General features: G+C 31.4%; 2 protein-coding genes across 3 annotated transcripts; one reads left to right on the top strand and one right to left on the bottom strand.

Annotated features, from left to right (window-relative positions):
* The first annotated feature begins 686 nt into the window (after positions 1 to 686).
* Positions 687 to 4,540, top strand: LOC11427812 (two-component response regulator ARR17). Of its 2 annotated transcripts, none has more exons than XM_039831639.1 (5): positions 687 to 1,235; positions 1,414 to 1,526; positions 2,567 to 2,644; positions 3,839 to 3,906; positions 4,074 to 4,540. In XM_039831639.1, exons 1-5 carry the CDS (start codon positions 1,094 to 1,096, stop codon positions 4,360 to 4,362), a joined length of 690 nt encoding a protein of 229 aa, XP_039687573.1. In that variant the 5' UTR covers positions 687 to 1,093; the 3' UTR covers positions 4,363 to 4,540. The 2 variants fall into 2 exon arrangements, with proteins under 2 accessions (XP_039687573.1, XP_003602071.2); XM_003602023.4 differs by having other exon boundaries at positions 697 to 1,235; positions 1,396 to 1,526.
* Positions 4,541 to 11,200: 6,660 nt separating this feature from the next.
* LOC25489685 (protein disulfide-isomerase) lies at positions 11,201 to 15,074 on the bottom strand. Its single transcript, XM_013605823.3, has 11 exons — positions 14,817 to 15,074; positions 14,179 to 14,209; positions 13,796 to 14,083; positions 13,491 to 13,679; positions 13,275 to 13,400; positions 12,912 to 13,049; positions 12,690 to 12,809; positions 12,462 to 12,579; positions 11,885 to 11,997; positions 11,530 to 11,770; positions 11,201 to 11,440 (listed from the first exon to the last, which is right to left on the bottom strand). The coding sequence occupies exons 1-10, from the start codon at positions 14,996 to 14,998 to the stop codon at positions 11,534 to 11,536; spliced, it is 1,542 nt and encodes a 513-aa protein (XP_013461277.1). The 5' UTR covers positions 14,999 to 15,074; the 3' UTR covers positions 11,201 to 11,440; positions 11,530 to 11,533.
* Between the last annotated feature and the right edge of the window lie 8,857 nt (positions 15,075 to 23,931).

Genomic DNA, 23,931 nt, shown 5'->3' with positions numbered 1-23,931 from the left:
ACTTGAGTGAGAGAAAGTAGTGTAGGATGAATACCTCATTATATGTCTGTGTTACACTTCATCTACCACCATCTTGGTAAAAAAATAACTACGATAACTGAAACCAAAAAAAATTACCATGATAAAATGGTCCTATATACTATGGGGTCACATCCTACGTTCCTCACGAGATATTTTGCTAAGGTGGGTTTAGGCTAAATTAATTGGAGCAAAAGTCTCCTAAATTAACTCATCCTCGTGCATGCAATGGTATAATGTCAAAATTCTTACCTCATTTCTTCTATTTAACTATTACATTACTCGTAATATTTATCATATTCTTTGTCATTTTTCTTTTAAATATATCTCTTTCCTCACAAATATGAGATACACGATTTAACAACATGCTTCTTTAACAGTATTTTACCGGCCAAAAGAAAACAAAACAATATGTTTATTTTGTTACGGTGAATGTGAAGAAAAGTAACCCCACTTATAATTGGCACCGGAAAATTAATACATGTCGTTGGGAAAATTAAGACTAAAGTAATAAAAACAGTTTAATTAGTTAGAAAAGAAGGTTGGTTTTATTAATTTTGAAAGTGATGCACATAATATTATAATATAATTAGGATTAGAATAAAGAATCCATCCTATCCACACACACACACACACTATCTAAATCTATCTACCAAAATTCAACACCCACCCTTTAACTTCCATCAGCATGATGACCCAATGGGAAAAACAAATCTTGAATTTTTTGCTTTGTAATCAAATAAAATCCAATTGAAAGGGGAATGAGAGAGAGAGAGAGAGAGTAGTTGTACCAACGTGGTGGAGAGAATCTAGGGACAAGATCTTCTCTGAAAGAAATTACACAAAAACAACAAAACATCCATACCACTGTTCCACTACAGTTTTTTTCTCTCATGCACCCACTAATAGAATAAAGCTACTAGTACAAGATAATTACATTCCACCTCTCTTTTCCCACTCTCATTCATCATCTTCTCCTCTCTCTCTCTCTCTCTCTCTTAATACTTTTACTTCTATATACTATATAACTTCAATCAATTACTTAAGAAGAAGTATTCATCAATATCAAATTGATATGGAGCTTGGTTTGGATAGTAGAAAATTACAATTACAACCACAAAACTTGAAGCAAGAACACTTTCATGTGTTGGCTGTAGATGATAGTGTCATTGATAGGATGCTTCTAGAGAGGCTCCTTAGAGATTCTTCATGCAAAGGTAGTTAGGTTATACCAACATTTTTTCCGTACAATCTCCATTATTAGGATTATTTTTTTTAGTTTTAATTTTTAGAAAGCAAATAAATTGATACATAATTTTGTATAGTGAATTTGGTTAGTTAATTTTTTTTTTTGTGGTTAATTGTTAAAATAAACAGTTACCTGTGTGGACTCTGGAGATAAGGCTTTGAAATATCTTGGACTGAATATTGATGAAATTTCCTCAACAAAGTCTTCTATTTTAGAATCATCATCTCCTTCTCTTCCTCAACCATTGCAGTTGCAAGAGGTAATAATCTTAATTTTCTTCTTCCTCATCCTCAAAAGTTTTCAATTAAGATAGTTGAACTCGTGTTGTGTACAACATTTAATTAATTAGTTTTGTCCAGAAAAAAAGGTATATTTGCTAGCTTCAAAAACAAGTAAAGAAGAAAATTTGAGTATGCAAAATTCTAGTATGTGCTTATCTTGTTTGCAAACCCCATAGAATTAATAAAGCTAAGCTCAATTTTCATAATTAAATATCAACACATCCATTTTATCATGTTGACTAAGCTACTTTTTCTTTCTTAATTAAATATTCATTCAGTTAGGACTTAAGAGACACGCATTCTGCGTTTATTTCTTCTAATTTCTCCCTTACATTGTTGAAATTGTTAGCAGTATTATGCTGAGTGGGGATATTGAACTTTGGACCTCCTTATCAAATTACTTTCATTTCACATATATAATTGATTGATAAGGGTACGTGTTATATATGGATATGGAGATTTCTTTCTCCCAAACTTACCTTCATTAACAACATATATAGTTCCTCTTAAAAAAAAAAAAGTTAGGAAGGAAAATCTCATCAACAAATAATTAAAATAAAGCAACTTTATATGGAGTTGCCAATTTCTATTTCAGATCCTCCCTACCCTTCATCTAGGTCACGGATGCATATTATAATGTATCAAAATCAAAATGTACTACATATATGACATATGATACATGGTTAACAAACATAATTATATCAATAATGCACAATAACTATATACATATATATCCTCTCGTTTATAGGATTGACATTAAATCAGATTAGGAAAAAAAAAATACAATTCAATAGTAAATTAAATTAACTTTGTAGAAAAGTATAAACCTTTTCACAGCACTGTACGTACTCCTAATTATTGTTTTGATCCATGATCTCCACGCAAGAATATAGTGTCTGCTATTGTTGTACGTTCTTCTATTTTCTTTAAATCCCTCTTTTGTGAAAAAGGGTACGTACGGAAATGTTTTAGTATATATTTAATGAACATTAAATTGATCATGTGCAATATTTTGCAGGGAAACAAAGTGAATTTGATCATGACAGATTATTGCATGCCTGGGATGAGTGGCTATGATTTACTTAAAAGAGTCAAGGTCAAAATCTCATCTTTTCCCCGACATCTTCCCTAAATTCCCTCTCTCTTTTTAAACTTGAATAGGATGCATGCATCGCACTGAAAAAGATGCTAAACATTCTTTTCTTTTCTTTTCTCTGTCAGTCAATACATATAGTCACAATTTAAAGTTCACTAGCACTTTGCATAGGAATAAGAAAATTAATTTTACTTCAAGGCTGGTTTTGTTCTTTATCAAGTACTACTACTACTACTATATAGCTTTAGAGCTTAATTTTCACATCTTGTGGTTATAAAAAGCTTTACATTGTCACGGCTAATTATACGTGTGTGATTTAGAGATAGTTACGATTTTATTTTTATTTCATTTATTTTGAATGGCAACAAATATATAAATAAATAAAAGAAAGTTGCTTATGTGTAGTTATATATATTTTTTAACATCCAATTTTATTAGATATATGAGAAAAGTACAAAGAATACTTTACCGACAACTCGGAAGAATATAAGGGTTTTTGACCACTAAAACAAACACTCTAAATCAAGAATTGAGATATGAAAAAGGGTTTGAAAACTATTTAAAATACATACAAGGTCTCTTTTTTTTTTTTTTTATAGGGAAACCACCGATGTTACTTTGATGACATACATAATCTCTTCCACCTTCAAGTTCTTTGATAAAAAAATAACCTCATTATGACCCTGCCAAATCTTCTAAATTGTTGCATGTCATATTAAATTAAATATTTTCAGTGATTTTTATTCCACGAAAAATGATAAAAAATAATCATGAAGAGAGGCTATATTTTTGGATAATATCACTCCAACTATGATCCACTTAAAAATCAAATATCAAATTTTATCGACAGAATTAAATCTACAAAACAAATGACCCTTAACCTCATGTTTTCTCATACACCTTGGGTTACAATTAATTAAAGTTAAATATTTTTAATGATTTTGCGATTATTATTGATTAATATTGTAAAAAAAAAAACTTTAAACCATATATGAACTAAATCTATCTTCACATTTCTTGTGATAAATTAAATCCTAAAATTTTCGGTAGAAAGAGTAAGAAAGAAAATGGAAAAGTTTAGATTTCTGAATCTGAATTTGCTTTTGCTTTTTCTTTTCTTTTATCCATGTATCTATTCTTTTTTTGTTTTTCCATTAATTTTTTCTTCTTTTGACACTGCTTACTGCACTGCAGGGATCTTCTTGGAAAGATGTTCCAGTTGTGGTTATGTCATCAGAAAATGTACCTTCCAGAATTAGCATGTAAGTTTCTTTTTCTTTTTAAATTCATCATATATACTTACAACAATATTTATTTATTTCATCATCCTTTATTATATCCTAAATACTTTATCACATTAGAAGAGGAAAAAATGAAAGAAAAAAATGCATCATTTAATTTAATTAACAACTTAATTTTTTGCTAACAGGTGCTTGGAAGAAGGGGCAGAAGAGTTTCTAATGAAGCCTCTTCAGTTATCAGATTTGCAGAAACTTCAGCCATATTTCCTAAAATCCCTTGAAAATTCCTCTGATGAGCAAGAATCTGCTAACAGTTCCACTACCACGACAGACTCCGACGACGACAACGATCTCATCGACAGCAACAATAACAGTAATGATGATAACAGTAATAGTATCAGCAAAAGGAAGGCCATGTCTCCTGAGCCTCCAGAGAGATCAATGCCCAAAATGAAAGGGTTGGCGGTGGTGGTGTAAACATAAAAAAGTACAGATTAAGAGTGGTTGTTGCATGCATATTATTTAGTTGATTACTATGTTTCTATTTAATTTTGCTGTGAGCACGTACTAATATTATATTTCACTATTACAAGTTATAACTACCACTATCCACTTAAATTTATGTACGAATGTATGTGTAATCCTTTGCGTGCAATCTTTAAATTACTTTGGGACATAACTGACAACTTAAAAGGAACAACTATGATGAAGAATATATAACTTGAGGATCCAATTCTTAGTGCTAAGTCCTACATGGTGTTGTTTTTGTAAAGAATTATTTGAATTCTCTTTTCTCATCCATTGAACATTGTCCAAAAAGTATGGTTACTAAAAGGATCTTGGAATCTTGAACCTCCAATCATGAGGCTTTTTTCATGGTCACCATACTTCAATTTTTTCATTCTTGTGCGGCTTACTAATGCTCCATGTTGGATAAGATTCTTGGTTTTTCTCAAGAACATTAGAGGCAAAAAAAATCAATATCTTTGCTATTTCAAGGAGTATTGAAATTTCTCTTTTTATTGGATTTGATTATAACAAGACGGTCAGTCACATTGCTAGAGTTTCGTAGCTGTATACCAACTTAGGGATCAAATCCTTGTTGAAAGGGATCATATCTTTTTTGAAATATTAAAAACGGCAAAATATATTAAACCAAAGAGAGCACAAAAGGAAGCTAAGGGGGCGGATGGGATGACACATGGATACACACGATCTGCTGAGTCAACAAAGTCACACAATCATGCAGTCATGTTTCGATGAACATTCGATCAAAATTGGATGGTTCTGATTTGTTCTCAGATTTTAGGAATTAAACATTAAAAATAAAATCTATTTTTTTAACCATTCGATCAAGATCCGACGGCTATCAATGTCTTGACTGCGTGAATGCATGAAAAAAGCGACTGCATTGAATCCTATTTTATGGATACAACGACACCAATTGTTTCACCAAGCCCAAGCGGGATCAAAATATAACATCCACCCACGATACATAAAGAGAACTAATTCATGATCAAGCACATAAGAGGTTCAGCACACCATCCATAAAACAATGATAGGAACTCTACCAGAACTAGGAATCAATTCCAACTCAAGATCATAATTTACTCAACAAGGGTATGGCCGTTTGGAGATATTTTTAAAGAAGAAGACGTCCATTCTTATGACTCATGAGTGTGTTAGATGATTGAATTCAAAATTTTAAAGTTGGTTAGACTTAAGTTTGACAAAGTTCAACTTGGCCTATCCTATTTCCATTCCTAAGGTTATGTTTGGATTGGTGGAGAGTGGTGGAATGAAATGGAATGAATTAGTGGGATATGACCCTATTCCATTGTTTGATTTTGTAAAAAATGAATAGAATGGAATGGAATGTGAAGGAACCTATTCCATCCAATGCGGACATTTTTTTTCCTATCCTATTTTATCTACAAAAATACAAATCTACCATACTTTTTCAAAAAAATTCAAAAATACCCTACTTTTTAGATTTTTCTGCTAACACACAACTCCAAGTTGTGGGGGTACCCTAAAAGTTGCAAAAAAAATTGTCTTTATTATACCCCACAACTCGGGACTTTCTTTATTTTTTTTTAAATTTTTTTAATACCTCACAAGTCAAGATTGCAAGGTAGTTTCTTGTCTTTTTTTTTTAAAAAATTGTATACCCCACAACTCCAAGTTGTGAGGTACCTTAAGGTGGGACCCACTTCTGTCTCCCACATTTTTTTTCTATCAAAATTTTTATAATATGATAAAAAAAAACTTAATTGTAATAATAAACTAATAAAAATTATATAACAAATAAAATACAATAGTTTTCCAAAAAAAAATATTACAATAAAATCTACAATTATTATAAAAAATGTCCTGTTCCACACCTTCCTCTTGTGACTTGTCTTGGATCATTGCGACGCGGTTCGGGAGTTGTTTGACGGCGATTTCTTTTACAATGATTTACTTGAGGGTCATGTTGGGCTTCGTCATTGTTATCTGTAGTTAATTAAAAAAAAAAACTTAATTGGAATAGACTAATAAAAATTATATAACAAATAAAATTACAATAATTTTCTAAAAAAAATTACAATAAAATCTACAATAATTATTATTATTGTAGATTTTATTGTAATTTTTTTTAGAAAATTATTGTAATTTTATTTGTTATATAATTTTTATTAGTTTATTACAATTAAGTTTTTTCTTATTCTTTTTTTCATATTATAAAAATTTTGATAGAAAAAAAATGTGGGAGACAAAAGTGGGTCCCACCTTACGGTACCTTACAACTTGGAGTTGTCGGGTATTTAAATTTAAAAAAAAAACAAGAAACTACTTTGCAATTTTGACTTGGGTGGTATTAATTTTCTTTTAATAAAAATAAAGAAAGTACCCCACAACTTGGAGTTGTGGGGTATAATAAAGACAAAATATTTTGCAACTTTTAGGGTACCCCGCAACTTGGAGTTGTGTGGTACCAGAAAAATCTTAAAAGTAAGGTATTTTTGGAAATTTTTGAAAAAGTAGGGTAGATTTGTATTTTTGTGGATAAAGTAGGGTGGGAAAAAAAAATTTCTCCAATGCCACTCATTCCTTCAATTTTTCATTCCTCCCAATTTGGGGTGTATCCAATGGAATGGAACACATTAATAATAATATTACAACTTTATCCTTAGTATTTCTGTTTCATTACCTGCATGATTCTCTCAAATTGGTAGTGATTATTCTTTTCTTGATCTTAATTATATTGAAAACCACAAACAAGAGCACGAACAATGGTTTTGCGATTCGCGGTGGTTTTTTGGGAGGTTTTGTGAGTGCTGGTGTTGGCTTTTGTGGAGGTGCTAGTGGTGGTTTGTGGTGGGGGATTCGAATCTGGATCGAAGTATGAAACCAGAGCCGGATCTGGATCTTCAATGTTTTTTGGTTTGGGTGACCTTGGACAAGCTCTTTCCCTCTCTGTTTTCGGCTCTCTAACATATCTTATATGCCCCTCTCTCTAAGTGGTGGTCAGGTGGCAGTTCGCTGTTCTTTTTTGTTTGTGTGGAGGCGACGTGATGGTGGTGATAGGTGGTGGTGGTTGTGGTGAATGGGTGGTGGCTGGTGGTGGCCAAACAATAGTGGTCCATGGAGACTTGGTGGTGGTAAGGCGGTGGTGATCCGGTTCGCTACTGTTTCTGTTTGTGTGGTGGTGATACGTGGTGGTGGGTGGAGTGGAGGGGGTGATATGTGTGATTTGTTTTCGGCAGCTGTAGGTGTGGCGTTTTATTCCATTCATGATTAATCCTCCTTCAACAAACTCTCGGATCGTTTGTCGTCGTAAGGATCGTGATGGTTGTGGTTGTTCACGTCGGTGGTAGGGTGCTTCGAATTGTGCTTGTTTGGTGGCAGACTTTCTGGTTGTGTTGTGGTGGTGGTGGGGGTGGCTTAGCTTGAGGGATTGTGGGGTTGTATTGCTGAGATTTGGTGTCGGAGCGGTTTGCGGATGGGAGCGATATAAGGGGCTGGGTGTTTGTGGGGGTGATTCCTTTTGGAGCTGACTCTGTTGCTCGGGTCCTTGTTCGTCCTCACTAGCTCTCGTTTTTTTGTTGGGTTGTTAAGGTGTTTAAGGTGTTTGGAGGGTGCGTGTCCGTTGTGATGAGCCTTTTCCTTTTTTTGCTTGTTGTTTGCACCAATCGCACATCATGTCTATCGTCTTACATATTGTGTATTGGTGTCCGGTGGACCGGTTATTTTTGCTTCGAGATCGGAAGTTGGTGTCTAGCTGCAATCATGTTTTGACTTGATATGGTGTTCTCTAGTGTACCGGGGGCGAGGGTGCCCTGCTGATTTTGTTTTAAAGTCTGGTGGACCGATCACTTTTGATTCGAGATCGGGAGTCGATTCTTTGGCTTAAGTTGGTTTTTGGGCTTTTGTTTTGTGCTCTTTCGGTGGATCAGAGGACGGGAGGTTGTGGAAGCTGCATGTTCATTCGGTTAGGAGCTTTTCGAATGTGGCTCAGCTAGGGTGTTGTAGTCTGGGAGTTTTATTTTGAGGGGCGTTCTTTTGGGATGAGTAGTGACGATGGATGGTTGTGGATACCGTGTTTACAGTGTTTTGTTTCTGTTAAGGTGTCTGTCTTAGGTGGTGATGTGTTTTGATGGGTTTATCTTCAGGGGCTTTGTTTGGTGGTTATGGTGTACCGTCTATATGCGGCATCATTTGTATCTTGTTTCGTCCATACAATGCGTCTTGCGGGGATGATGTTTAATAATATTTGTTGATTTAAAAAAAAAAAAAAAAAAAAAAAAAAGCACGAACAATGCATTGTCTGCAAAATCCCAAAATGTGTGAACAACGCTCATAACATGGAGCAGAAAAACTATCCCAAGGCCTTTTAAAAGAACATGTCAAAATAACTAAATAATAACTACTGCATATTGATTAAATTGTTATTGCTTTTTTAACAAAAGGGTAAAATTAGAATAAAAAAATTATAACTCATTATGTTCCGTCCACTTTTTAAATAGTGGAATGAAAAATTAGTTCCGTTCTATCGTAAAATATCCAACAATGCAATGGAATCATTATTCCGTTCCATTCCGTTAGTTTTAAGTTATCCAAATTGAGCCTAATGCAACCTAACTTGTTGTTTATTGTTGCATTCAAATAACTTATTTGAAATAACTTTTAAGCCACAACAATAAATATCTTTTTCAAAAAAATTCACAACCCCATCAAGGGACAAAAAGAGATATATAGATACAAATGCAAATAAAATAAGTGTGCAAAATAATAGATTAATATATTTTGAAAGTTCCACTTTCATAAAGCCATTTTTCATCTAAATTTATTATACACATATGTAATATAGATATTTTTTTTACTATATGGAATATAGATAGAAAGGGCAAAGAAAGAGAAAAACAGTGATACAAAATATATTAATATAAGAAATTAAAAAGTCCAAAGAAATTTATACTCTCAATATCTTTTCCAATTTAAATAGTTCCACGTGCGACTTTTGAATACAATCTCATTACAAAGTGTACTTAGAGTGTTGTGAGCAATGCGATAGGATTATGGCTAGAGATTGAATCGTTGGAACCTCCAAATTATTATTGGTCTATTCAAATAACTTATTTGAAATAACTTTTAAGCCACAACTATAATTTTTATAAAATAAAAAATAAAAAAATCACAACCCCATCAAGGGACAAAAGGAGAGACTTATAGCTACAAACGCAAATAATAGATTAAGGAGGCAACTACGCTACCCATGAAAGAATGATGAGTAATTTACCCTAACCAATACACATTAGCCACATAAGCACATATTCATGAACTATCTTGACCCCACAAATAAATTGCTCATTTTTATTGGTTGGTGGGTAAATTATCCATCATTCTTCAAAGGTAATTTAGAAAAAATCATAGAGTAATAAATTTTGAAAGTTCTACTCTCATATAACCACTTATAAGCTCAATTTGCACACATAGATAAAAGATAAATAGAAAGGGCAAAGAAAGAGAGAAAGATCGTGAGACGAAATATATTAGTATAAGATGTAAAAAAACAGTCCATAGAAATTTATACTTTCAAAATATCTTTACAAAATTAATATTTTTTTTTTAACAAAATATATCTTTTTCAAAATTAAATATTGTTACATATGACTTTTGAATTGCAAAGTGTGCTTAAAGTGTCGTGAGCAATGTGATTGATTGAGTGAATAGATTCAAAAAATTTGGTTGTATAGAGCGAGTTGAGGGATAAATAATTTGTATTTAGATGTGATTGTGTAAAAATAAGTTGAACCATAAAATGATTGCAAAAAACAATTGCAGAATCAAAAGTTATAAATTCTTCCTTAAAAATAAAAAAAAAAAGCTATATATTCTATCTACTTGAGAATTGTGAGACAAAATCAATTACACTCAAAATCAACAAAACACTACAACAAAATCAAGCGGCATTAATTCATTTCCAATTCTACTCGAAAGCAACCAATTAATTAAGGGAACTTCTATGGTACGCTCACAAAGTGAGATGTATCGGTACTCTCGCTTCATGATTTTACAAATTAACGATCATTTTTCATGTAAGAAATAGCTATTTTTCAATATTTATATTTTATAGAACATTATTTCGTAAGAAAAAACATCATTTCATTGTTTATAAGAATCATAGTAATTTTTTTACATATTATCGTAAAAAATAATCAATGTTCTTAATCATGAGTGATAAAAATTCAAAAAAAATAAATTTTATTTCGTTGACACTTTTGATGAATAAGATTTAGTTATTATAATTATAATTGATAAAAAAAAAAATATTTTTCTTCAAAAACAACTCATTTAACTATTAATTTAAAGAGTGGATGTACCAGTACACTCAAATATATTGGATGTACCATAGAATTTGCCATTAATTAATTACTAATTCTACTCGAAAGCAACTAAATACGTAGAAACCTATTATAAAATTAGAATACATCTTGCCTCTTCCAAAGTAGAATCATACATTCAATCCGGCAAATCGTGTTCTAGTCTCGTAACCGGTGCAATAGGACGATGACTAATATGCACCACCAAACTGCTAATTTTATTTTTCAAAATGTTTTATTTTGTAATAATTATTATAGATCGTGTCTCTCTTCTCTGTAAAATTACAGTTTACCAATTTTATTTTATAGAAGATGGTAAGAATATGTTTAATCCTTCAGTAAAGTTCCGAGAGACTAGGTCCCCATTTTGATCACACCACGTCCTTTTTATTTAATTAGAAAAGAGAGCATGCAGGGTTTTCGAAACATGTATTCTTCTTCGATTTAACTTCTAAAACTAAAAACATAAACTAATTTTAACTCGGATAGAATTTTACGGAAACAAAAGTTCCAGTACTAAACTCCGCCAAAACTCACATTATTCAGTAATACATTAGAGTAAACCAAAAAGACAAAATGAAAAGCAAAAATAGATAGATTGGCACTAAGATTTCCTAACTTCTGATTCTGAGATACAAAAGAGTTGTAAAGCCCGCAGATGACTGTGTGCCTATATCTTCCAAGCGGAACTGTAAAAAGAATAAAAATATGAATGAGAAACTTAGAAAGAGTTTCGGATTAAGTCGGGTAACCAATAAATGAATCTAGGGAAAGTTACCTTTTCAAAGCTCATCTTTTGCTTGTTCTGCTTCTGGCTGAGCAGCAGCAGCTTTTGGTTGTTCTACTTCTTGATGAGCAGCACCAGTTTTATCCTTGTTCTTTTCAATGAATTCAATGATGTCTTCCTTTGTCCTACCGCCGTCATATTGTGATAGTTTTCCACTTGCTGACCTGAAGTACAAGGTTGGATATCCTTGGACTTCAAAGGTGTCGGTTGGGATATCATTGGCAGTTGCATCCTGGAAAGCGACACAATAAGCATAGAATAAAGTTAGCCAAATCAAAAAATAAAAGAAAAAGGATGATGTTATGATCATCAAAGGCTATAAAACAAGTCACATATCTCATCTTACCAGTTTTGCAATAACAACATCAGCATCACTTTGGAATGAGACAGCTACTTCATCCAAGATTGGAGCCAACTGTTTGCAGTGACCACACCATGGAGCATAAAACTCAATCAAAACTGCAAGTTATATAGTTTATGTCAGTAAATTATATTAGTCTTAACTCTGAATGATTAAGGCAAACAACTAATTAATAGAAGTCGTGAATGAGAGATGGTGATCTCCGTATGGTAATTACTGCCACATAATGGTATCCGAAAAACATTTTACTTTCCATGTGTAATTTATGCTATATACATGATCACAAGTTTGTAATAGTAACAGCATCAAAGAAACATGTTACGAACTTCCATAGAACATATACAAGAAGTGCATAAATCTTTAGCTTTACAAAAAAGCGATTCTGGTTTTGAATTTTGACAATCTTTACATGAATGCATTATCTAATCATCTCAAATATATTTGTCAAACTCTTTCACATGCAGGGAACAAAAATATTTTGAAAAATCATATGTTGTTTGAACACAATGAATACCAAAATCTATTAGAATAAAGCCAAAAATAAAAGGGAATAATTTAATACCATTCTTCCCAGACTTGAAAACTATGTCCTCAAGAGTTTGCCCAACCACTACTTTAACAGGCTCGTTGTTAGTTTCAGGAATAGGTTCAGACTTGACAAATGGCTCAACCTTACCATCCTGAAAAGAAAATATGATATATTTAAAATCTTCAAGACTAACAACAGAAGTAAAGGTACCAACTTAAAGAAGTCAAAGGAAATAAGCTACTAAGAGAAATGAGCTAATACCTTGTATGCCTTCAACCAAGTTGGGAGTTGATCAAGTTCCAAATTGGGTTTGAAAAATTTCTTGCCATCATTATGCTGAATAATAATTAGAGGTACTTGGTCTTCCTTCAGTCCAAAATACTGCAAAGAAAAGTCATTGACATTGACAATGTCAAATATTAATATTAAGCAAAGAATAACTTGAAAATATCTAAATATTAAATACTTTGATTTGATACAAACCTGGAAGGCACCTTGGCTAGACTCAACATCTCCAACAAGAAAGCTAACTCCCTGTTGTTTGTATTGCTCAGCAATTTCATGGTATTTTGATTTGAAAGATTCAGCTCCTTCGGCAGTAAAGTTGATGAACAACATAGCCTGCCAATTTTATAACCTTAATTTAGATTTACAGGATAACATGGGTGAAAAACAAAGGCAAAGGAAACATTGTGTGTTTCGACCAGGAAATGTAGCAAAAGCAAGCAAGGTTCGCAAAATGCTTTGAGACACAAAATGGTAAACTAAAGGCACATGTATCAACAATATGCTTCTATAAATTAATAACAAAGATGAATCATAAAAATAACTTAAATAGCACATTACCTTTGCGTTGGGAGTGTTAAAGAATTTGACAACAAAAGGGTGATTGCTAGGTTCATTGTTGAAGACAGTCACAATTGGGATACTGGATTCTTCAATGAATTTCTCTAGAGCTTCAACATTGAAATCCTACGAGCATGAAACAATTTTAAACACCAAACAAAAAAAAAAACTAAAACATGTAACATGGAACAGTCAAGCTGCAGAAATCAGAAATACCTTTGAGTCCACAGAGAGCTCGTCAAATGGCTTAAACAACCTAACCACAGGCCCAGACACTGATGAGTCTCCCTTTGGAAGGTGTTTGGCATTCAAAGTGTGACCAAAGTCATAGTCAGAACGCAACTTCTCTGCTAATGCAATGAAGTTATCGTACTCCTCTCCAGAAAATTTAGGGAAAACTCCGACCTGTAAACATTGAAAGATAATATTAAGAGTTTAATTTTCATGCATCGCATTTTATAAGATTTAACGGTATATATGAATTAAATTCTAAGATTTAACTACAATGGGTGGATACTTACAATAACAACTTTGTTGTCACCAACAAAAGCAGTAGCATCATCAGCAGATTTAATTTCTGTTGATGCAGGGCCACTTTGCTTCTTCAAATACTCAACGATACCATCAGCTTCACGGGGACCTTTGTATTCTTGAATGTTCTTTCCACCATTCCTAAAAATCTTAATGGTTGGGAATCCCTTAACATCATTTTCCGATGCGAGGTCTTTGTTGTGCTCCTCATTGGCATCAACTTTAGCCAAAACAACTGGTGGCTCGTGAGTGCTCAAGATAGAAGCAGCCTTCTCATACTGCAGATATAAACATAACAAAAAATCAGCATCAGCATAAAATTCCTTCATTTTTTAACCAAAATAATTAAAGAAAATAAAGGAAAACAAATCACCTCTGGGGCTAGCTTCTTACAGTGTCCACACCTAGAAAGATAAAAAAAAAACAAAATCAAATTAACAATTATAAGATAAAAGCAATGCAATAATATTCATAACAATTGGTCAAAATGAAAACTGGATTTAATCACATTCTATTACAGAAATATTAACAGCCTTAATCAGGTGCATGCAACAAATACAAGCTGAATAAAAAAAAATTGACAAAAATCTAAAAATAATTTTAAGAAGACATTTTCAACTATGAAACACAAACACATGCACCAATAACAATTTGAGAAAATGACATAATTCAATGTAATAACATTTGTTAGTAGTATCAGGGTGTCGTGTGTCAGAACACTGACAACACAGGACACCTGACAGGCCATCGACATAAGATCATAAGTGTAGTGCTACAGGGATTAGCAAGTCTACCAAAGGATTATCTCTAATCGTTGAAATTAGTACAGAAAACGAAAACTAATAATAATTAGACCTAATTTAGCATAATTACCAATTTCTAACATAAAATTAGCAAAATTAAGATCTAAAACACAATAAAAGCAAATAAAACAGATCAGAACAACAATTGATGAATCGAACATTAACAAAAACAAAAAACAACATAAAAAACAGGAGAATCGAAACATACCAAGGTGCGTAGAATTCAACGACGATGAAATCGTGCTTCTTAACAGTATCATGGAAATTAGTGTTATCCAATGTAAGAACAAATTCCTTAGCGTCAGTTGATGATTCCTCAGCGAAGATCTGAGAAGGAACCAACGCAAGAAGAGAAAACAATAAACCAAAAATCGAAACGTTTTTCGCCATTGTTGGTGTTGAAAGAATGTTAAGGATTTGGGAGATTCTAACAATTGAGATGGGTTTATAGTGTGTGAGAAAGTAGTACAAGTAACACACACAAAAACTAACACTGTTCAAGACACGTGATAAGTGAGCAATTCACGTGAGTAATCGTTTTTTAAGATATTTTTGGTGTTTGTGTGTTCTGGTTTTGTACAATCAACGAATCTCTAGTCTCCACGTTGGCATGTGTATTACGTGGCTTTAGCTCATAGGGTACATTCTTGTCATATGAACGTTTTTCGTTTTTTTTTTTGTTTAGTTTTTGTTTGGAGTAGTAATTGTTTTTTTTTTTTTTGGGTCAAACCTTGGTGTTAATTTTATGATTTTATCCTTCTTTTGGGAAAAGTTAATTAATTTTTTAGGGATTAATTTATTGTAAGCTGTTTTTTTTCTACAAAATTAATAATAAGCTTATAAACTACTTGACCGAATTCCTTTTTTTGCTAAAGTAAATACCATAAAAACTATTTGACCGAAATATCTTCTTATCTTCTTATATATTAAAGTTAACAAGTAAGCCCTAATTTTAACCTAAACCCTATTGCATAATTTTACTGTTTTAACCCTAATGTTCACACCTAATCTCCTATTTTCATGAACAATCCTAATGCTCTCTCCTAATCTTCTTATATATTAAAGTTAACAAGTAGGCCCTAATTTTAACCTAAATCCTATTGCATAATTTTACTGTTTTAACCCTAATGTTCACACCTAATCTCCTATTTTCATGAACAATCTTCTTATATATTAAAGTTAACATGTAAGCCCTAATTTTAACCTAAACCCTATCTTCTTATATATTAAAGTTAACAAGTAAGCCCTAATTTTAACCTAAATCCTATTGCATAATTTTACTGTTTTAACCCTAATGTTCACACCTAATCTCCTATTTTCATGAACAATCTTCTTATATATTAAAGTTAACGTGTAAGCCCTAATTTTAACCTAAACCCTATTGCATAATTTTACTGTTTTAACCCTAATGTTCACACCTAATCTCCTATTTTCATGAACAATCCTAATGCTCTCTCCTAATCTTCTTATCTTCTTATATATTAAAGTTAACAAGTAAGCCCTAATTTTAACCTAAGCCCTATTGCATAATTTTACTGTTTTAACCCTAATCTTCTTATTATATATTAAAGTTAACAAGTAAGCCCTAATTTTAACCTAAACCCTATTGCATAATTTTACTGTTTTAACCCTAATGTTCACACCTAATCTCCTATTTTCATGAACAATCCTATTGCTCTCACCTAATCTTCTTATATATTAAAGGTAACCCGTAAGCCCTAATTTTAACCTAAACCCTATTGCATAATTTTACCGTTTTAACCCGAATGCTCACACCTAATCTTATATTTTCATGAACAACTCTAATGCTCACACCTAATCTCATATTTTCATGAGCCCTAATTTTAACCTAAACCCTGTTGCATAATTTTACCGTTTTAACCCTAATGCTCACACCTAATCTTATATTTTCATGAACAACCCTAATGCTCACACCTAATCTCATATTTTCATGAGCCCTAATTTTAACCTAAACCCTGTTGCATAATTTTACCGTTTTAACCCTAATGCTCACACCTAATCTTCTATTTTCATGAATAACGCTAATGCTCACACCTAATCTCCTATTTTCATGAACAAAGCAAATCGGCATCGCTTTATTTCCCCTATTTCTTCAAAACAAATCGCCCTATTTCTTCAACAAAACAAATCGCCCTATTGGAATAAAAGGGTTTTGAAAGATTATAGCAACATTTTTTTTTGTTAATATTACATTTTTCATCCAAATTAGAACTGAACTCTCTTTGTTAAATATTTACCACAAAATGCACCTGAATTTTGCAATCTATTTAAACAGGTGGAAGAAACATTTCAACAAACAGTTAAAGGGTATCATTTACGGTAAAGACCAAATATTCGATAAAAGGAAAATTATTTAAATAAAACATTTTACATGTTGAGTTTAAGAATGAACTATTTTTAGGTACATAATATAATTTTTACAAAAGAATGAAGTAAAATTTTTTCAAAAAAAGAAAAGAAAAATATGAAGTAACATACCAATAATATAATATTGACATATAATTTTAACAAAAGAATGAAGTACCACACGATTGATAAAAATTAATATTTTTTTGGTGAATAAGCGTGGTGTCTGAGGTTCGAATTCCAACATCTGCATATATTTGGGACCACATATTTCATTCTCTTTGATATGCATTGAGATTTGTTTTTGTTTACTATATCTACAATGTATATGACCCGTGCGGCAGCACGGGTGGAAAGTCTAGTAATTATAATGGATGGATACTCTACTAAAAAATTAATGGATGCTTTCTTTTTGACGGGTATTTTTCTTCAATAACTTTTTTTAAATTGAAAGGATAACAATTTTCTTGAATAACTTTTCTTCAAAAAAAAACAATTTTCTTGAATAACTTCTAATGGATACTTGATAGTAAATGAATTATTATGGTTAAAAAAGCGAAAGAGGAAAAATTATTATTTAAAGTAAAACTAACGATAATTTTTCAAGCGTCTTTAATAGAATTTCAATATCTTTCGTAAGGTTATATTGTAAAACTCATATCATGAATTGACAACTAATTACAAGATGATTTTAATAATGAAATGGTTGGTGAATAAAATTTTAATTATTTGATAAAATTGAAAAATATAGATGTAATCAAAGAACATTTTTTTTAATAATTATAACTTTTTTTTTGTAATAGGATAATCTTTTTTCCTGGAAAAGAATAGAACAAGTATAAACTTCTTTAATGATATTAAAAAGACATTTGTAAATAATTTTGAATTAATATATAAATTTTTTCTGATGTTAAACTTTGAAGTTTTTTTCTTAATAATTATATTTATTTGTTATTATTAAAATGTATTTGTTAGGTTTATTAGAGATCCTCTCCATTTTTTTTAAAAGAAATGGAGTACCCACTATCATAGTTTTAAATGGTGATGTCCATTTATTGGATTTGTGTCTTAAGGCATTCTTTAAGGATTTTCAATGAAAAATGTTTATTAAAAAAGTTAAATAATTTAATTTTTAATGCATTAAATTCATCATTTTTTATAAAAAAAAAATCTATTATTTAAGATTGATAAAACGTATTCTTAGGACACTTGTTAACATTTTTAATTAGAAGTGGTTCAACCCGAGTGGTTAATATACTAACCTCCACCTAAGGTTAATTGTTAAAAAAAAAAAGTTTTAATTATTAGATGAAATAATTTTTTATCAGATTTTATTTTTCTTCCGATGGAATTTCGGATTACCCCATATTCATTTTCTTTCAAAATCGAATTGTTAAAAAAAAATTGAATTGAATGTTGAAAAAAAATCACCTACAGGAATCCTAATTCTTATGAGGGGGCTCAAAGTTTAAAGTTAGGTAAACATTTAATTAGAAACCAGTTAAATAAAACATTTAATTAGAATTTTTCTTACTTTCTCTTCTCTCCTTCTCAAACCATAGTCGTCACCATTTTCTTCTTCTTCTTTTCAGATGGTGATTTAGTGTCAATTTTGACCCAAAAATCACCCATTCGAATTGTTTTTCCTTCTATCCTCCTAATTGAATAAGTGATTTCACATATTTTCTGTTTTCTTTCGTTTGTTTTTGTGATTTCGTCGTCTCTGAACAACTCCGTTTGTTTTGATTTACCGTCTTTGCGCGGTGTGTTTTTGATTTCCCATCTTAGTGCGGTGTTTATTTGATTCAGGTTGAAAGATTAGCTTTGAGCAAGTGCAGATTCAATCAATGACAATGACTTTGACGTCGTCAACGTTGCAGATCCGGAGACATGAGTATTCCGGAGACATGAATATAGTCAAATTAGTCATATTTGTAGGGATATGTACGTTGCCGTTTTATGCTATTAACATGGATGTTGTGAGTTTGATCACAGATTCATCCTTTTTGTTTTTAGCGAATTTGGATTTGTATTGTATCGATATACTCTATCAATTTGAATGAATAAATATCGTTTATTTTTGTCCAAAAAAAAGTGATTGACGGACTTTTAAATAATCAATAAATGGAAATTGATATTTGATTTTGATATAACAAAATTGTAACTTCCAATTGAAAATCAATAATTACGAATAAACCGATTAATTGAATTATCAAAGTTTGATATATAATTAACGTTTGAATCATGTGATAAATGTATGGCTTAACTTCCCCTAAATAAAATGTATGGCTTAACTATGCTGTTTTTGTTTTGTCAAAAAACAAACTATGCTTTTTTTTTTTTCCTTCAAAAAAGACTATGATGTTTTCCTTTACTACTACTATAATGTTCCCTTAAAAAAAACAATATTTTTAAGAGGAAAAATATAACAATTTGTTTAAATAAAAAATTTCTTGAACCTATTTATGTGACCCAAACAACTACTTATCTTAGGTTAGCCGATGAAAATGCATGTATATGTTGGATGTGCAATTGCCCATCAAACATGTTTTGGAGTTCAATTTCAAGAGTAGCTCTAGCTCTAAAAGATGGCTATATAATTATAGAGTTGGCGCTGGTGATTCCCTATTTTGGTACTCTTCTACTCTCTTTGGAGTATAAATTTGGTTAACTTTATAATTTGGTTGATTATGTCCACACTAGTGATACTCAACTTCAAATCAATTGGACCTCTATAAGGATATGCAAATGATTTATATTTTTCTATTACTGGATGGTAAATGAAACTTTACATGTCTTTATACTATTTATTTATTTTTTTTAAAAAATGTCTTTATAATATTTTTTATAACAGCCATGTCTTTATACTATTGTGCCAGCTTCGGGTATTTTAGAAGATTCTTTCCATGTAAACAATAGGATATTCCTGATGCTTTCATAAGGATTGTGATACGGGGGAGTTACCTTGGAAGAAAATTATAGTGCTAAAACAGGATATCCTTGGTTGATTGAACAATATATGGTATCGAGTATGATAATGCTTTGAATTGGCTTTGGATTTGGAAATTAAAGACACGAGAGAAGTTCCTCGTTTGGCTTATGTCACAACTCACCAATCAATTAATCCCACTTCACAACTCTTTTTTTAGGGACACTTTACAATTCTTGTATCAATACACAATCAAATATTTGTCCTAGGCGTAAGAAGATTAACAATGTGAAACTTCAATATACACCCTTATGTTTAATTTGGGTCTTAGTCCAATCTCCACGTCACAATCCTTAATCCCGTTTTGATATCAAATAGTTTTTCAGATTTTAAGTCTATTTAATAAACAAAATGGTTAATAGACTTTTATCCCATGTCATATATGCGAAATTTGGTTTATTCCTTATAAAAAAAATTGGAGATCCCTTTGTAATTTAAAGATTCTTTTATTTTGGATCCTTGGTGCATATGATTCTGCATTTTCGCTGATGTGGCAGGGGTAAACCAAATTTCGCTTATATGTCAGGGGGTAAAAGTCTATTAACCCATAAATTTCTGCACAGTCATATGCACTGAGGGTACAAAACTAAATAATCTTAAATTACAAGGGGGATCTCCAAAAAAAAAAGTTACAGAGGATAAACCAAATTTCGCATATATGACAAGGGGATAAAAAGTCTATTAACCTAAGCAAAATGTAGATCAGATCAACCCATTTAAATTTAAATTCTATTTCATTTAGTTTCTCCTATATTATACATAATTATAAAAACATAAATTTATCTAAAATATTCCTTCAAAAAATATATCTAAAATTTCATACACAACCGCTAATAAGAAATATGATTCAATCAAATTTCACAACCATCGCCATTGCTTCAAATAATCAAGTATCTTCAAAGTCTTTCAAGAATCAAACTTGCACAACTTTCTTAAACATTTGTAATTTCATCACCTGTAAACGGGCTTTCGTCTTCAAATATATGGAGAAAAAAAAAGAGTTAAGATACCATGTTAGAATATCATATTAACTTAAAAACACAATAAACAAATTGTTGAAATATTTTGTTACACAAAAGATCCCATGAGTAGATAATGCTCCGTCAGTTCCTATTTAAGTGTCACTTTAAGAGAAAAATTTTGTTCATATTTAACTTTCATTTTCAAAGTTCAATGCAACAATAAATGTTGTTTTACCGACATTACCCTTAGTTATTTATTGCGGAGAGAGAAATATATGAAATAAGATATTAAATGACTAAGGTTATTATAGTAAAAGTACTAATTATTGTATAAGAAAAAGTAACATTTATTGAGTGTCTTGGTTTGTGTAAAATATCAAAAAGTAACACTTAAAAAGGAACGGAGGTAGTACCATCTAATACATTCTTCAACATTGTCTTTGGCACTATAATTGTCATAAATATAAAATTATAGCGGGCGAAAATTATACATACAAAACTTATAAATTCTATATGAATTTCTTTATATGAAATGTTTTACTTACTATGAAAATGTCCTACATTGGCTTTTCTCAAACCACTCAACTTATCATATCCCATTGTAGCTCTACAATAATAAAATATATTTATTAAAATTGTCTTGTAAAACCTCATAATTAAGTTACATGCAAGGTAAACACTTACGAATTAACAAAATGTTTGACATCTTTCCTTGGGTAGGTTGTGTATTCTTCTCGCTTTGTGAAGGAGCCGATGGATTATCCATGAGTGTGTTAACTCTTTTTGGTAGGTTAAGTATTGAGTAAATAGGTAATTATCCTCTTGAAATTGTAAGTTTTGTCAATTACCCTTTCTAAAATTAACAAAACTTCAATTACCCTCCTGAAATTGCACAACGTTAATCAATTTACCCCCTCCGTCAAATTTTTCTGTTAGTGACGTTTTGCAAATACCCTCCTGAAGTTTTGCACTTATGTGCAAAATACCCCTTGAATTTGAATTTTTTTTCCTTCTTTCTTATCCTTAAAAGTGGCTGCATTATCACTGAATTGTAAAACATATTAGCTATGTTTTGACGGTACACAATACACATTGGTGTTTACTGCTCTCCATTCATAATAAATTAACAGAATTCTCAATAACAGGTGAAGTACAAAAGTTGGTGTTTACTTGTTCTCATGCATGAGTACAAACAAGAAAATTATTTTGGTCTGGATCGATAGTAGCATCAGAATAATATACAGTATGTTGCCATTAGCTTATTCAGCGGTCTGAAAATACTAATATACAGTGCTGCAAGAAACTTTCCTTAAGAAGATGTTATGTTTTAAAACTAAGCTGAACTAAATATGTACTTAATAGAGATGTATGGGGGAAGAACAAAACTTAGAGAGCTGAAATAAAAGCAAAGCTATAAATAAAAACTTAGCTAATGTTGGAATAAATAAATGCATTTATGTTTGTTTTGTAAATATTCTTGAGTTGTGAACATTATTGTAGGATTTACCAATATGCTCTATAATTCAGTGATAAAACTTGAAAAAATATAAATTTTCAAGTTCATGAGGCATTTTGTACATAAATGCAAAACTTCAGGGGGGATATTTGCAAAATGTCATGTTAACTAACATAAGAATTTGACGGAAGGGTAAATTGATTAACGTTGTGTAATTTCAGGGGGTAATCGAAGTTTTGTTAATTTCAGGGGGATAATTGACGAAACTTATAATTTCAAGAGGATAATTATCTATTTACTCGTTAAGTATTCTTCTTGATCCGTGGAGGAGTTGATGGATCACCCATGAATCTATATAAAAAATATAATAATAGTCAATACCAATTTGAAATAATGAATAAAACGTGTTAAGAATCAAAGTAAAATTTATTGATAAAAAAAAATGTTACCGTATATGAATAGAAGTATTTCCTAATATTTTCATGTTTGAATATTTTCCCATATCCCTTCGTGATGATCATCATGTGCGGCGTACACATCGTCCATTACAGTTTGCTCAACAAAAGTATGTATCCCTTGAGAGAAAGAAGAAGTCTTAAAATCTAGGGTATCTTGACTTTCATTAGGTTCATGTATATTTTTACCTTGGAGAATCACTATTGCACTTTTCACATTTGAAGAGTAACCTTGTGGCACTTTTATGTCTTGTAAACACTCACAAAAGCTTCTTATCTAATTTTTTGACAAGTATGACAAGCTGGAGGCAAATATGTTTGGTTACCATCTCAACCATATCTAGACGAGCATTCAAACCATGTTGTGTTTTGCCCTGAATGTTGATAAGTGTTTCGATAACACTATGACAAACATTTTTTCCGACATGCATCACATCGATCGACACAATGTCTGACATATAGACTACAACAATAAGGAAGATCAAATAACACATACCTCTTCTTCAATATTTGTTTTCAATGGACTTTTTTGGGTTCTTCCCAAACATAAAATTGACATCTTTCTTTCAAATGTTGATAAACTTGCGCTTCAGTTAAGACTTTTGCAACAATTTCATTTCATGGGTGTCCATTAATGCTTTTCTCAACCTACAACATGGGTGGTTCATTTTGAGAAATTTATGATGTCCAAGGTAAATTGTCTTCCTTCCATCTGTTCAATTGTTGGTAGCAAGTGTGCTCTTCACATATAGAACTTACTTTAATTGTGCAAGTTCCCATATGTGGAAAATCGTTGAAAAACTTCACGAGAATGTGCATCAAACACATCAACATCTTCAATCAAACTTATGTTTCTGTACATATTCATTCCATATGTAGCAAGTCCAAGCCTAAGGTATCTCACCTCTTTTCCAAAAATCCGGATATAAATCATCAATTTTCTTCCATTGCAAAGTATCTTACTTAGTCCTCTCTCAGGTTAATAAATATCTTCGGGGTAATGAGAACAAAAAAACAGGACTAAGTGTACTTCCTATTTAGCATCAATCATCGTCGTCCCTCCACAAACTAGAGAGTATGGCAGATAAATTAGT

This window comes from Medicago truncatula, chromosome 3 (genome assembly GCF_003473485.1).
Source record: "Medicago truncatula cultivar Jemalong A17 chromosome 3, MtrunA17r5.0-ANR, whole genome shotgun sequence".
NCBI classification, from domain to species: Eukaryota; Viridiplantae; Streptophyta; class Magnoliopsida; order Fabales; family Fabaceae; genus Medicago; species Medicago truncatula.
Note: the sequence above shows the minus strand (reverse complement) of the source record. Positions and strands in the feature narration are given on the sequence as shown.

Bases quoted from the DNA above. Each gene is read 5' to 3' on its own strand.
- LOC11427812 (XM_003602023.4), top strand. From the start codon at position 1,094: ATGGAGCTTGGTTTGGATAGTAGAAAATTACAATTACAACCACAAAAC. The intron at 1,236-1,395 runs GTAGTTAGGTTA...TAAAATAAACAG, and splicing joins TAGAGATTCTTCATGCAAAG to TTACCTGTGTGGACTCTGGA. The intron at 1,527-2,566 runs GTAATAATCTTA...AATATTTTGCAG, and splicing joins AACCATTGCAGTTGCAAGAG to GGAAACAAAGTGAATTTGAT.
- LOC25489685 (XM_013605823.3), bottom strand. From the start codon at position 14,998: ATGGCGAAAAACGTTTCGATTTTTGGTTTATTGTTTTCTCTTCTTGCG. The intron at 14,084-14,178 runs GTGATTTGTTTT...TTATATCTGCAG, and splicing joins GTAAGAAGCTAGCCCCAGAG to TATGAGAAGGCTGCTTCTAT. The intron at 13,680-13,795 runs GTAAGTATCCAC...CAATGTTTACAG, and splicing joins GTGACAACAAAGTTGTTATT to GTCGGAGTTTTCCCTAAATT.